Below are 14739 nucleotides of genomic sequence, written 5' to 3'. Positions count from 1 at the left end.
ACCTTTCTTTGTTGAAGACCCCCGTTGTGACCTTGTGACTTATTCACCGTTACTGCTTTTCTTTCGCCCACAGAAAAACAGGGATAGCGATACCCCTCAAGTTGAACATCTCACCAGCTGCTGAAGATCTTTGCCTGCAGACCGGAAGTTCAGCAGAGTAGTTGACATCCGGTTAAGTTGTCATCTTGAAGTGGGTGAAAGGTGGAGAAGAAGAACTCTGGTGGTCATTGTTCAGCAGAAAGAGTGTGAAAGGTGTGTTACCTGTTCAACCCTCCACCATCAGAGCCAGCATGCTGCAGAATACAGGGTGAGTGAGTCAGCTGGTAAACCCACTAATCTGTAAATGTTCTTTAGCCGACAGAAACACCGAGACATCGCAGCCGATCAATACCAGACCCCTGGGCTGCTCCACATAAAACGGACTTTGAGTCCAACATCTTCAAATCAAGAGTTTATCAAAGCCTCATCGACGGGACACGGTTTTAATTGGATCTGTGAGCGGTCCGGGTCTGTCCGTCATTCGACCTTTTACATTGAAGAGTTCAAAGACTGAGAGTTATGACACGGAGTTTGGTTAAACCTGCTCGTCACACAGAGCTGCTCTTGTCAAGTGTGTGTCCTGCATACAGAGTCCTATTAGCAGACCTCTGAGCCAGATCTGATCCTGTTCACGGGGTCAGACGGACAGAGTAGCAGTCCTTCAGTCATCACATAACTGGAAATTTTAAAAAACATATCGTAAGCTACAGAAAAACACACACTGTGAGCAATTGTTGGAAGAATATATTAAACTTAAAGGTCTACAGATAAGAACTGGACTGAGTCTTTGTATGATCCTAAAGCCAGCTGATGATGATTTGTTCAATTTTAAAGAAAAACTAGGCTAACAGAGGAAAGGGCTTATCCAAAGGGTGTCACCAGCCCAACTGTTAACCTCATTGACCTCCCCTCTTGTCACCCCGAAATCCCACTCTGTGATTGGCTGCCATCCCTATCAGTCAGCTCTGCGTTAATATGCTGCAGGATTTCTTTGAGACCCTGGACTGACTAGAGCTCAGAGTGAAGTCACAAAGTGATCCACAGGAGAGACCACTGAGAGCGCCTCAGCAGGGACTGTGTGGTCGGGTTCTGTTCAGAGAGACTAACTGCAGGGGTTTCTTTTAGAGCCGATTAATCAGTCGGGCCAATTAATTGGGCCGATTATGCCTGTGACCGATTAATCAACATCTGCCAAAATGTAGCCGATTCTGTCACTCCTATTCCTGTGTGTCTGTGTGTTGGGCTGCACACCGCCCCCTCCATCCACCATTATGTAATGTAAGACTATAGAACGGCGTTTTATCATTGTGTTACTTGATTTTTTGAGAGATAAACAGAGATAAACGGTACTGTTATGTCACACATCCACCATTATCTAATGTGAGACTATAATACGGCGTTTTAACATTGTGTAAGTTGCTCATCTTGTGTTTATAGTTTGACTTTTTTTCTACTTACTGTGTTTAAAGTTTGACTTCTTTATTTATTCTTGTGTTTACAGCTTGTTCTTTTTTATCATTGGTTAACACTACAGTTCTTATATTGACAGTTTTATAATTAAACTTCCTTGTTTTAATTTAATAGTGGTCTCTCTCTGTCATATGGGTATAATATGATAGTATATAGTATATATAATGATTTGTGTTCATAAACAGTACAGTATATATCCTGTGTATATCAATGAATTTTTTATATTTATCAGCCGATATATCGGATATCGGTCTATTTATCGGATATCAGCCAATATATTGGAAATCGGCTTTTTTTTGCCCCCAGTAGCGGTATCGGCATCGGCTCCAAAAATCCCGTATTGGTCGGGCTCTAGTTTGTTTGTTGTTTCATTGGGAGGACATAAAAATCATTTCTTTAATGTGAACCAGAGTCTGTGTTTGTGCATAATGTTCAAGTGGAAACTGTACATAATTAACCCAGATGGAACAGAGGGAGGCAGGTAGCATACGCTGCTGTTGTGTGTATAAAGAGCGGAGAACTGTTACTCTTCTGTTCTGCTCTGTCCTCTGGTGGCGTGGGACGACTGTCCTGCATTACATCTCTGGGGCGTCTGCATTAAACGTGGATTAGCTAACGCTTTCTCCCTCTCTTGTTTTTCAGGAAGTTAGCTGGACGCACGCTCTTTATCACTGGAGCAAGTCGGGGGATCGGAAAAGCCATTGCTCTTAAAGCAGCCAGAGATGGAGCTAACATTATCATTGCTGCCAAGACTGCTGAGCCCCACCCCAAACTCCCAGGGACCATCTACACAGCTGCACAGGAGGGTGAGAAGCTAACAGCTAAATCATGAACAGCAGCAGGAGTTACAGGCTGCCAGGCTGAGTCCAAAATCCAGAAACTTTCTCTGGTAGTTTAACTTAGTTTGAGGACAAGTGCTAACAGGAGCTGCTCAGATGCCTTCAGGCTGTCAGAAAGCAGTTAAACCGTGATTCTCTGCTGTTTGCTTGATGCTGTTATCTTTATTTACTGTGTGTATTGTGTGTGTTGTGTTTGTGTGTCTTTCAGTGGAGGCAGCTGGAGGGAAAGCGTTGGCCTGTGTTGTTGACATCCGTGATGAGCAGCAGATCGGAGAAGCTGTTCAGAAAGCTGTCGACAAGTTTGGGGGTAAAGCATTCAAAGATTTGAGACTTAGAAAAAAAAACATCAGGAGTCAGGACACTCTGTAAGATGTTGTTAAAAACAGATCCTGATGGTTTGTAGATCTTGTGACAATGATTTTACAGACATGTCAGTGTGATGTAGTCTGAAGCCCATTATTTATTGGTGAAGACATCATCATAGAGTTTGTCTCTGATTGGCAGGAATTGACATCTTAGTGAACAATGCCAGTGCCATCAGCCTGACAGGAACTCTGCAGACGCCCATGAAGAAGGTCGACCTGATGCTGGGAATCAACCTTAGGGGCACCTACCTAACGTACAAGAACACACACACACATGCACACACACATGCAAATGCACACGCACACTATGTATTAATTAATTCTGTGTCTATAGGCGAAGACTTCTGTTAACAATGTCTTTGTTGTGTGTTTCAGGTCTAAACTGGTCATCCCTCACTTGCTGAAGAGTTCCAGTCCTCATATCCTGAACCTGTCACCTCCGCTCAACCTGAACCCAATCTGGTTTAAGAACCACACAGGTAACCACAGAAACCAGCCTGCAGCATCCCACAATCACAATGCACCTGTGTAACTCTGAAACACCTGTTTTTTTTACTTTCAGCGTACACCATGGCAAAGTATGGCATGTCCATGTGTGTGCTGGGGATGGCTGAAGAGTTCAGAGGTCAAATTGCTGTAAACGCCCTCTGGCCTCGAACTGGTCAGTGGCTAATGTTAGCATGCTAACACACAATGCTAACCTGGAGGGCGTAACTTAATCCTGCTCAAACCTCTGTTGTTTTCACAGCGATCCAGACAGCAGCCATGGACATGCTGGGCGGGGACGGTATAGGGAAACAGTGTCGTACAGCTGACATCATAGCAGACGCTGCCTATGCCATCCTGACCCGGCCAACGGACTACACAGGTCACTTCCTGGTGGATGAAGACATTCTGAAGGAGCAGGGCATCCAGGACTTTGATCAGTACGCCGTCGAGCCAGGTGAGAATGACAGAATTAAGCTAAAATAACTAGTACAGGTGTGTCTAGCCTGTTCACACTGAAAGTAATGTGGTACTAAGAGTGCACTCTGATTGGTGAACAGGTCATCCATTACTGCCAGACTTCTTCCTGGATGAAGCACCTGAGGCCCTAGCCCAACAGATGGAGCAACACGGTGAGAACCACAAATCATTCGTCAGATATCTTTTCTGCTAAGAGTGTGGTGGTGTGAGGGGGTGGAGCCTATTTCTGCTGTCACTGGGTGAGAAGTGGGCTTATCGTGGACAAGTGACGAGTCCGTCATGGAAAATCAGTGACAAAATAAACTTAACGTTAGCTCTATAATGTCAACAAAGCCAATTCATCGCCCCCTAGTGTCTGATTAAGTCACACCCTGTCTCTTCTTTTGCTAGGAGCCACCCCGGCCTTCAAGCCACCTCAGTCATCTGCCGCGCCCACCTCCAGTGGACCAATTGAAAGCACCTTCAGTGCCATCAGAGGAGTCATCAACGAGGATGTCGTCAAGTCAACACAGGGCATCTATCAATTCGACCTATCAGGTAACAGCGGTCTGTTAGGAGAAAAGCTGTGTCCATATAAGGACATCCTGATAGTGTCCATATAAGGACATCCTGTCAGTTTGTTAGTGTTCACCAGCCAGGTGAGAATGAGAATTGAGCTGTCCATCCTGCAGACGTGTTCCTCATCTTGCTGTGTTTTGACCTTATAAGGAGAACATGCGGGGGTTTGGTTTCTGGACTTGAAAAGCGGCGCAGGCAGCACCGGGCAGGGTCAGCCGCCTGTCAAAGCAGATGTTGTCATGGCGATGGACTCCAATGACTTTAGCAAGATGTTTGCAGGTGAGTTGTTCCCACTGTGGTGCTATACTAGTAAGAAGTGGAGTTGGTTCTTTGTTTTTCCACAGTAACAGCTGTGTGCTGCGGTTTCAGGTAAGATGAAGCCAACGATGGCGTTCATGTCAGGGAAGCTGCGGATCAAAGGAGACATGACGCTCGCCATCAAACTGGAGAAACTGATGGGCAAAATGAAGAAGGCCAAACTGTGAGACTGAGCCACGCCCCTGGGCTATCTGAGGCCCCACCCCTTCACTGTACATGTTGCCTTAATGGAAATTAATGATGACATTTTAACAATAAAACTCTTCTTATTAATAAACTAAACTGTGAGAATGTTTATGAAGCTGAGGCTCCCTTACACTTGCTGCCACATTGCATCATGGGTAAAATTGCTAAGCGCCTTTGCTTTTACATTACCATTCATACAATGTTATACTGGAGTATAGAGTATGGGCCTTACTGTCACTCGATTGGTGACAGAACAGCTGGCTGAGTAAGCTCGTAAGGTCACCGACTCCGTGAACCACAGCCTGCGGACTATTGCTGTGTCCCAGTTCAGGGTCTGCAGCCCACGAAGGCTGCAGCATTTAGAGGACCTGGCCTTCATAGCCTGTGTAGACTGCAAAGGCCAAACTGAATTGAGACTGTCTGGTCCACGGAGTATTTCCTGTTTGTCACTCTCAACATCACGCAGCGCCACCCTCATCTGGATGTGGTTTTGCCTTCTTTCGGCTCAGATTGATAGTATGGATCCTTTAAGATCATGGTGAGATTGTTAAAACCAATGTTTAGAAAACTGATCAGCCTACCGTCTTTTCATTCATATTTCTTTGGTGTTGTTTGAAACTGGAAATGCAGAGTGTGGATGAACGAATTTATGACATTTATGATTAAAACAGTTGGAGAAAATATCTCTGCTGAAATCTTTTAATGCTTAATTCATTATAAACGCAAGGGTTATTAAAGCAGCAGCAGCATCTTTACTGTCCACATCTGGTGTTAAACCAAAATTACCTAAAGAGCACCAATTTATCATTAATAATTTTTCCTAGAACAATAAAACTCATTACACCCACAACCGGTCCCTATGTAGTATACTTTAAAGTTAACGATAGACCAGTTACCGTCCAATGAGTTTCTAATATCCCAAAGATCCTGTTAGGTATGTTACAGGGTCAAATCAATAACCCAGAAACACGCCAGAGGAAAACCAGATTTGGGCCCAGACACCCAGGATGAGCTGTCTTCAGCCCATCAGGGAAGGACCCATGTCAGTGTCAGGATCTGGCTCACACTCAGTCACGTCCATAATGTTTAGATCAGAGCAGTCTTCTATCCCCCTGGAAAACTGCAGAAACATCTTTTGGATTTCTTCGTTCTCAAAGCACAGCGCCCCCCCTCGCCTCTCATACTGGGTTATAGCCCTGTTAACATCAGCGATGCAGGTCCAGTGTTTAGTTTGATCCTGAGCTACACACCACTTTGAATGGTCATGTTGAGGCTGCCAGTTGCCCAGATGGGTCAAAATACTTTTGACGTTGAGCACTTTATGAATTCCAGAAACACAATAAGAGCGCAGACGGTCACGCTGGCAGCCCCAGGTCTGGACCTTCAGATCAGTGTCAAGTCCCTGTGCAATAGTGACATAAAGATCTCCAACTGCAAGAAAAAAAAGAGGAAGAATAAATAGATTAGAGCTTGTTGATTACCTGCACAAGAGAAAAAGCTTGCTTGAGCTTGATTTTCAGGATGAACATGGGGACCATTAAAGTGAGGCCTTATGACCCTTTTGACTTTTTGGGTTTTAAGCAGGATGTGTGAGAAAAGTTACTAGTGTGGTTAGATTAAATGGCCATGCCCAGGACATTGTGGAAATGTTGGTAGGAGGAGGTCGGCTAACATGCAGACATCTTACCTTTTGGCTGATTGGATTGTTGTTTACCAATGCTGTAAAACTTTTGAGTCAAGTCAGTTGATGTCAGCTCCCTGAAATTATTTAGTGGGGGAGATTGGACCCAGTTCACAGCGTCCTTCAGTTCTTGGTGAAAGTTAACTGGTAAATCATATTCAAATGGGAAAGCTCCGATGTCCTGCAGATGCATACCTGGAAAAAGTTAGTGAGTGAGTTCAGTTCAACCAGGGAGGTGTATCTTCTAATATCAAGAGTGTCTGTTGCTCTCTGAGCTCATTACCTATTTTTCTAAATTCGCTGTACTGAAATGTGACACAGATAAATATCTGAGCGTTGTTTTCTCCACTGTTGGGCCAGAAGTTATTTTGATCTCTTCTGAACGGGAATTGTGGGGTGCTGTGCATGAGCCAGACTCCAGTGCCACCGATGGAGCTATCCATCATCAAAACACCTGAGGAGGAGAACAAAAGAATTAGAATAGTAAAGTTTCTGCATCTGTGTTGTTCTTTTGACCAGTGTGTGTTAGTCTTTAACATAAGCTATATATTTAAAATCTTGTGAAGGGCAAATCTTTAAGTGTGTTGTATTCATCAACTACATGATCGTGAACTGATAAAGTTTGCAGGGATGTAAATATGAACATGCATAATATACTTTTTTTAAATTTTATTTTATCTTATTTCAACTTAGTATATCTCAAGAGGTTCTGAGATAAACCTTTATAGTTTTCTACCTCGCCGTGCTTCGGAGAGGTAGGCTTCATGCACTTATACAAGCACGTGGAGAGCGCGTGTGATCCTTGACGTCACCGCGAGCGCATCCCGACAATAAAGTTAAACGAAGCAGGGGTGTTAGAGGGCTGTGTCGGGCGAAAACGACTTACTATAAGTCCAAAAGTCTCTAAAGTTGTAGCAGTGCTCTCTGTTTCTCATTGTGCTGACTCTGATTGAAACGCACTTCATGTAAACAAATGCTTCACGATGACGTAGGCAGGGCGTGCGCGTGTGTGATACCCGCTAAGGCCTGGTTCATATAGGGGGTAGTGTGACCGCTGGCCGTTCTCCGCCAGAGTGGGAAACTTGTCTTCTACTTTTTTAAATATAAAAATGGGGTTCCACAAGGATCTATTTTAGGTCCTATTCTCTTTGTGATTTACATTTATACTTAATGTAAAAAATTCACAGAGGCACATCATGTGGATGACAATTTCCTGTACGCCTCAGAATCTTCTCTTTAGAGTGCAGTCAACCAACTGCAAAACTGTTTTTAATGTCCAAAAAAAGTCTTTGTAAACTGAGGCTGGTCTTACATTCTGATGAAACTAAAGCAACATATTTCTCTAGATCTAAGAGGACAGTTGAAGATAGATGTAAGATATTTACTCTGTCAAATGAGGGGATTGAATGGATCAAAACTTTTAAATACCTTGGTTTCTTCCTGGATGAAAATTTGTCTTTTAGCCATCAAAAAAGCTGAGGGTGTAGCTGGGTTTCTTCTACAGAAACAAGGGATGTTTCTCATTTGTTGCTCTGAAAAAAAAAAATTCAAGCAACCTTTTTATCTGTCTCTGACTACGGTGACATATGCACGCTTTATCTGCCTCTCCAAAAATACCGGACCTCGCTCTGTCTTTGGTCAAAGATGTTTTAGTGTTTTTACCCCTTCATCTTGATCTGAGCTACAGGGTAATCTTGGTAAAACTTGGATTAACCGTCCTATGCTGCTCTTGACCAGGACTCCCTTGTAAAAGAGATCTTGCATCCCAGTGGGAATATTCCTGGTAAAGTAAAGGTTAAATAAAAAATAAATAAAAATTTGAAACATTCATTTACTAAGCGGTCTGACCTATGAGAAAACACAAGGTCCAGCCCCTGCATGCCTGCGCCTACTTTATAAAAAATTATTTTATGTGTTGTACCTTTACTGTGACCAAACTTTTTCGAAGCACTGCATCCTGGAGGTTGGTCGCTGTAGCTGATGAATCCAAAGGTGCTTGGCTGAAATGAATGGAGAGGGAAGACAGGGATGTAGTCAGCAGGTGAACAATGCTTCAGTGTATCACAGTAATATTCTTTTAAATTACTAACTTTATACAAAGTACAAAGAGTACATCAGTTTTATCACCTATGGCAAGATTTCTCAAGGTTATATCTCTTCATTTTTAATGCCTTGGCGTGATCCTCAATATCCACACAAACAGCCATGAGCCTCACCATAGATCTGATGGGAATAAAAAGGGGTCTCAGTGTGTTTGCTAGGACTCCGTTTGGGTGTTTGATGCTTTTATAGTTCTCTGTAGAGGACACCATCTTTCTTGCTCCTCCTGAGTCGATGTAAACATACTCAAGCCCAGTCAGTTGTTTTTTTGGCAGGTTGGGAGCCTTGTATAGGATGTACCTAAAGGAAAGGAAACACTTATTTAATCCAGCTGTGTGCTTTGGGTGCATACTGACAGCAGTCTTCTTTTAATCTGACATTCAAAGACAAGTGTTCCCTCACCAGTGTACATCAGCATCATTTTCATTTTTGCAGGTCACCGCTCCATCAGATCCCCAGGAGAGCAAAGTGACTGTCAGAACAAACCTCCACATGACAATCTTTACCTCACCTGCAATCACAACAGCACGTATCAGTTCAGTCCCTACAGTTGGATTGTTGTTTTGGCTTTTTCAGTGTCCTAACAAACTAGGCACACAGGAAAAAAAAAACTCACCTTGGAGAAGGAATAAAATGTGCAGAGGTGTTAAGTCTTTGTCTGGGATAAATCTGTCTTCCTTTCTGAAAGTGTGGTCCACTGAACTACCAGGCCACAGAAACCTTTATTTACCTCTGCACCAGCTATGGTCATTTGCTGACCAATAAGCTTCCAGAGCACCATTTAACATTCCCGTAAACTGGCTTTCATCTATGGTCTACAGGAAATAGATAAGACACCAGGTAAAGTCAACACTGATCTGTACTTTGTCTCACGCAGATAAACTGAACAAACTCAACTACAGGTAACACAGATTCTTTAAAGTTCATTTTTATTCAGTTTGTGGGGCGGCTGCTGAAGAAAAAAAAGGTTTTGTTTGATGGTAAAAAAGTGTAACAGTACCATCACATATCTGTGCCCAGTGTATCCAAACAGCAAACTCACTCCAGATAAAGATGCTGGGGTGGATTCAGACATGTTGTCATTATGCATTCTGTCCAGAAAGGTGCTTGACATGATAGCTTATAGTCCTTTCAGCACTGTATGCAGGCAGCAGAATAAACGGCAGATCAGGGCCTAAAATACACTAAAGAAGATAAAATATTCATGTACTATATATCCTCCTGACTACCAGGAAAGAAAATATTCCCCAATCTTTGTGAGGTTATTAGAATACTGAACACATTTTTCTGGGAAAAAAAGTTTTTTATATTTCAGATATTATGTGTCTACTACAGTGGACATCAGAACGCTGTACATGTGAAACCGAACCTTGATGGCAATCATTTCGTGCCAAAGAAAATACCAAAAAGTAAATATAAGAACGAGTTTAACTTGGAAACACAAAGGAAAACTTTGCACTTTGTGCACAAATATGTTTTGCCCTTGCAGCCGGATCTGCAACATCTTGATGCATATGTTTTTGTCTCCATTTCTGGAAGATGGATGGCATGTTGGTGTTGTACTCAGCAATCGTAAGGGGCCTTGACACCTGGACAAACCTTCTGTCTTTCTCAGACCTTTTCTACAATACAAACTGAAGGTGTACTTTGGATTCTTGCTCCACAGCTGACGCCGACTGAACTTGGATGTGGACCAGTCTGCTTAATCTGACTCCTCTGCATCTGCTTGCCCTGCCTGAGTTTCATCCTCAGAGCTCTCTGAATCATCTTCCATTGCCTATGCATCTTGATCTTCATCAGACAACTCAATATCTGAGTTTCCATCAACAATTGGCAGTAAAATTCTCTCTGCTTCTGAGGATGAGTCCCTTTCTTGTCATTTGAAAAAGACAGAACAAAATGAAGTAAATAACTACAAATGTCCACTATGGAGGACAATTTTTAAACACTTAATTACAATGCTAAAATACAGTAAAATTTATTCAGACAATATTCAAATGTGTTGTTAAGAGTTCCATATAAAATATGCCACCAAAATTTCAAGCCAAAATTTGCTTATCAAAAAGTTTTATACACTTACTTTTCCTCTTCCCATAAATTGCACTTGCACTGATGGATGCCATTTTCCTTAATGAAAAAAGAGAGGCACCAAAGCCCCACCCTTTAACATTTGGTATCATTGAAAAGCCCTAAATGTCCTCTGTAGATGGCATGAGTAGTTTATTCAGTAGTGTGAAGTAAGTGGAAGATATTTAGGTTTAAAAATGTCCTCCACAGAGGACAAATTTGAACTACTGGTAGTCAGGAGGATATCTATGTTGAATGTTTCAAAATAAAGTTACTGGTCAAAGAAAAGAGGGATCTGGATACCTGAAAATGATTGCAAAACCCATGCAGAACAGTTTATTCAAGCAAGCTCAAGGCACACCCACCAAACAGAACCAGACACACAATGCAGCAGGGCAGGGTGTGGGTAGTCACGTGGTTTCAGAGAAATTGTGTTGACTTCAAAGTATCTATGAAACAGAAAGTAAAAGAAGTGAGGATTTTTTTTTATGTGGGATTAGGACACAAAGAAATAAAGGCACCAAGTTAAATTCACCAACCCTTTTTGCATTTTATCAGTCTGAGACAGGAGTCTCGCTGCCAAACTGACTCTTGGCCACCATTGGTACTAGCATTTTAAGGCAGACCAGGCAAACGTTTAAGTGCTACAACAAGCTGTTAAAGGTGCGGTATGTAAAATTATTTACTTATTGTTATTTATCATATCAAGAAGAAATGTGTTGTGTACAGATACAGTGTGTAGTGTTTAAAAGAACAGTTTGTAGTATTTAAAGATACACTTAGTAGTAACTGTTTAGAATTGCATATGGTTTGATGGGTTTGCTTGCTAACAATGTTATCAAGGAATGGAATACATTAGCTGTGCATTTCATCTCCTCCTACATGTACTCTCCTTTCTTCTTTGCAGAAAGTAAAGTTAAATAAATTGCTGCTTATGAGGAACAACTTATTTTATTATACAGTGTCAAAGATACACTGTGCTTACAACAAATAGTAAAGCAAGTTTTTATATAGTGCATCTGCATATAACAGAGTGCATTTCAGATTAAACATCAAAGCTAAGTAGAAATAAAATCAAAAACTTAAAGCAATAAACATTGGTCCAAACTCTGAAAGCGTCCGTGGCAATATGTAGATATTAATTTTCAGATGATATAGAAGAAAATGTTTATCCATTCTCTAGTTTGTAACTAAGGGGGGGACGTTAGATTTTGGTTTAGTCCTAACTAACCTTTAGACAACCACAGGCTATCGTTCACTTTACGTTCTGTGTTACTGGGGTTTGTGTGAATGACAGGTCTAAACTTTTACAAATATTTGCAGTTTCCTAAATACCCAGCTGTGTGGACATGGTCTGATTTTTTTATTGCACAGTCACACCCTTTCAAAAGTAAAGGAATGATTTCAACTTTTTTGCCAAGCGGCAAACTCCAGTCTGAGAACATGAGACAATGCGGAAGTGCTAAAATCTGCTGTTTCTGGAGTGTCCGCTTGAGGCTGGCTCCGGAAGTACCAGTGGTCATATACACACCAAGCCAAAAAAGCCGTTTTCAAAGCAGAAATTAACCTATTTACAGCCTGGTTCAAAAAAACTCTCCTGTCTGAGTCGCTTACTTTACTACCCGCTCCCACTGTACGGGGTGTGATTTATTTCTGACTCGGCCATTCGGAAGATATTGAGATCGCGAGCTCCCCCAATAAGAGGCACATCTGAGGGTCACGTGACGGCCGGTGCCCTATGGCTGTAGACGAAGCCCTTGCCACTACCAATATGGCCGCTATAGCCAGTGCTTCATTTTCAGAAACAGACGGGTGACGTCGGCGAGACTACGTCCATGTTTTATACAGTCTTATACAGTCTTTGCTCTGCAGTACCATGATGGCCTGCTGTTTTTGTACAGTTTTGAGATCGTATTGGTTGTGAATTAAGACCATATAGATAAAAATTGATTGGTTGATTGACCTCAGGTCTGATGAAGTTTTATTCTAGCAGTGATCAGTCTGTTTCTTTCAATCATCTGTCTTTGTGTGCATGTAAAAATGTGAATCAAACAAGTGGTTTACCATTACATATTTTGTGTTTCTGGAACACAGCTGAATAAGTACAGTTCAATGAGAACTTTTAATCTGATTTTCAATGTTGTGGTAAACTGTAAACTTCAAGTTTAGTGCCAGATAAACAAACTGAAAATTATCCATACAAACCTTTTGCTCTGAAGTCTGTTGTAGATAAGTTTTTGATTTTTTTTTTTAACAGTACTATTCCTCATTCAGAATTTATGAAACTAATTTCCATGACTTTGTGCCTCTGTTTTTCATTTAGAGACCAAAAATCAGATACTTTCAACTGTTGTCACTCTCATCAAGGCATCACCATGGCAGAGGAGTAAGTATGATCAGCACAAAGTTCTTACTTAGGTGTGCAGTTTTTACACCAATGTTTAAATTCTAAATTTTTAGAATTTAGAATCCTGACATAAATTAAAATGTTGACATCATTCTGTGCAGGAATACTAACACCACATCAGAATATGAATACATTATATCAAAGAGTATTCTGACCAGATCAGGAACGCCTGCTGTCTACCAGCTGACACCAGAGACAAAAAATATTGGAACATTAAGAAGAATAACTCTTGGTAACAAAAATTTAAACAAGACGAACAGAACCGTCTTACTGGTTGGTGAAACAGGAGCAGGAAAAACCACTATGATCAACGCTCTGGTTAACTACGCCATAGGAGTGAAGTGGGAGGACAACATCTGGTTTGAGATAGTAGAAGAAAAAACAAAAAATGCTCAGGGGGATCAAGATAAAGAAAAAGGTCAGTGTGAAAGTCAGACATCAGATGTGATCGTGTACGAGATCTTTGGTTTTGAAGATAAAACTCTGCCGTACTCTCTGACCATCATTGACACTCCTGGATACGGAGACACCAGAGGAACTGAACAAGACGATGAAATCAGTCGGAGACTGTTTGACTTGTTTCGCTCAGAGGATGGAGTCCATGAGATAAATGTGGTGGGTTTGGTGTTAAAGGCCAGTGAGAATCGACTGAGTGACCGTCTGAGGTACATCTTTGACTCAGTGGTTTCCCTGTTTGGAAAAAACCTGGAGGAAAACCTAATCACCCTCATCACACACTCTGATGGAATAACACCTGAAAATGCACTGAAAGCTCTTGAAGATGCAAACTTGAAGTGTGCCAAAGATGAGGATAATGAGCCGGTTTATTTCATGTTCAACAATCACCAAATCAAACAGAAAACAAGGAAAAATAAAACAGCTTTGAAGTGTGCATGGGACTTAACAAACAGCCAAATGGAAGAATTCACAGAGTTCCTTAAAAACTCTAAGCCTCGGAGCCTAATAACAACTGTTGAGGTGTTGAATTCACGCATCAGACTGACAGCCTGCATCCAAAACCTGCAAGAACGAGTGGAGCTGATAGAGCTGAAGCAGAAAGAGATCCAGCAGACTCAGGACAACCTGAAGAAACATGAAGAGGAGATGAAGAGCAACCAGAACTACACTGTATTGGTTGATGAGCCGTACAAAGAAAAAGAAAAATTTGGTGGCGGAATGTGGGCGTTGATGTTTTACAAGGGTGCTGTCTGCTGTAACAAATGTGAGGAGAACTGTCACTACCCAGGATGCACCATGGCCTGGTATCCCAGAGACTGTGAGGTCATGAGCAGAGGCCACTGCACTGCATGTACCAACAAATGTCCTGTATCTGACCACGTGAAAGAGGACATGATCTACGTGACCAAGACCAGAAAGGTTAAGAGGACACTTCAGGATGTGAAGGCGAAGTATAAGAGAAGTAAAGCAGACTGTGAGAAGACATCAGGACTCTTAGAGGACATGGAGAAGACAAAGGAGGAGCTTCAGAAGGAGAAAGATCAGTGGTTAGATGAGGCCTTCCAGCATGTCGTCAAACTGGAGCAGATCGCTCTGAATGTTGATTCTCTGTCCATTCACGTCCACCTGGACTTCCTGATTGAGAAGATGAAGGAGAGAGGAGACACAGAGAAGGTCCAGAAACTGGAGGAGATGAAGAGTAAAGCTGATGAAGGAACAAAATCAGGACTGCGGTACAGGTTTGGCAAAATGGTGGCAGCCTGTAAATCCCGTTTTGGATATTAA

General features: G+C 42.0%; 3 protein-coding genes across 3 annotated transcripts; 2 read left to right on the top strand and 1 right to left on the bottom strand.

The window, feature by feature from the left end:
- The first annotated feature begins 75 nt into the window (after positions 1–75).
- hsdl2 (hydroxysteroid dehydrogenase like 2) lies at positions 76–4837 on the top strand. The gene is made up of 11 exons (XM_074689762.1): positions 76–307; positions 2152–2315; positions 2557–2655; positions 2853–2967; positions 3089–3192; positions 3276–3374; positions 3462–3656; positions 3760–3831; positions 4070–4216; positions 4388–4516; positions 4607–4837. Exons 1-11 carry the CDS (start codon positions 291–293, stop codon positions 4720–4722), a joined length of 1257 nt encoding a protein of 418 aa, XP_074545863.1. The 5' UTR covers positions 76–290; the 3' UTR covers positions 4723–4837.
- Positions 4838–5759: 922 nt separating this feature from the next.
- Positions 5760–10289, bottom strand: LOC141805769 (deoxyribonuclease-2-beta-like). The gene is made up of 7 exons (XM_074690957.1): positions 10169–10289; positions 8925–9033; positions 8639–8822; positions 8344–8422; positions 6706–6876; positions 6429–6617; positions 5760–6172 (listed from the first exon to the last, which is right to left on the bottom strand). The coding sequence occupies exons 1-7, from the start codon at positions 10287–10289 to the stop codon at positions 5760–5762; spliced, it is 1266 nt and encodes a 421-aa protein (XP_074547058.1).
- An 824-nt stretch (positions 10290–11113) lies between these two features.
- On the top strand, positions 11114–14739 carry LOC141805767 (uncharacterized). Its single transcript, XM_074690956.1, has 3 exons — positions 11114–11252; positions 12913–12975; positions 13098–14739. The coding sequence occupies exons 2-3, from the start codon at positions 12965–12967 to the stop codon at positions 14737–14739; spliced, it is 1653 nt and encodes a 550-aa protein (XP_074547057.1). The 5' UTR covers positions 11114–11252; positions 12913–12964.

The sequence above is a fragment of the Halichoeres trimaculatus genome, unplaced genomic scaffold, assembly GCF_033239565.1.
Source record: "Halichoeres trimaculatus isolate MK-OKI-2021-1 unplaced genomic scaffold, fHalTri1.1 fHalTri1_scaffold_16, whole genome shotgun sequence".
Taxonomy (NCBI): Eukaryota; Metazoa; Chordata; class Actinopteri; order Labriformes; family Labridae; genus Halichoeres; species Halichoeres trimaculatus.
Note: the sequence above shows the minus strand (reverse complement) of the source record. Positions and strands in the feature narration are given on the sequence as shown.

Excerpts from the sequence above, each read along its gene's own strand:
- hsdl2 (XM_074689762.1), top strand. Across the intron at positions 2,968-3,088 it reads CTTAGGGGCACCTACCTAAC|GTCTAAACTGGTCATCCCTC; the intron begins GTACAAGAACAC and ends TGTGTGTTTCAG. Across the intron at positions 4,517-4,606 it reads CTTTAGCAAGATGTTTGCAG|GTAAGATGAAGCCAACGATG; the intron begins GTGAGTTGTTCC and ends CTGCGGTTTCAG.
- LOC141805769 (XM_074690957.1), bottom strand. The coding sequence starts at position 10,289 with ATGATTCAGAGAGCTCTGAGGATGAAACTCAGGCAGGGCAAGCAGATG. Across the intron at positions 9,034-10,168 it reads CTGTGGAGCAAGAATCCAAA|GTGAGGTAAAGATTGTCATG; the intron begins GTACACCTTCAG and ends TTGTGATTGCAG. Across the intron at positions 8,823-8,924 it reads AATGATGCTGATGTACACTG|GTACATCCTATACAAGGCTC; the intron begins GTGAGGGAACAC and ends CCTTTCCTTTAG.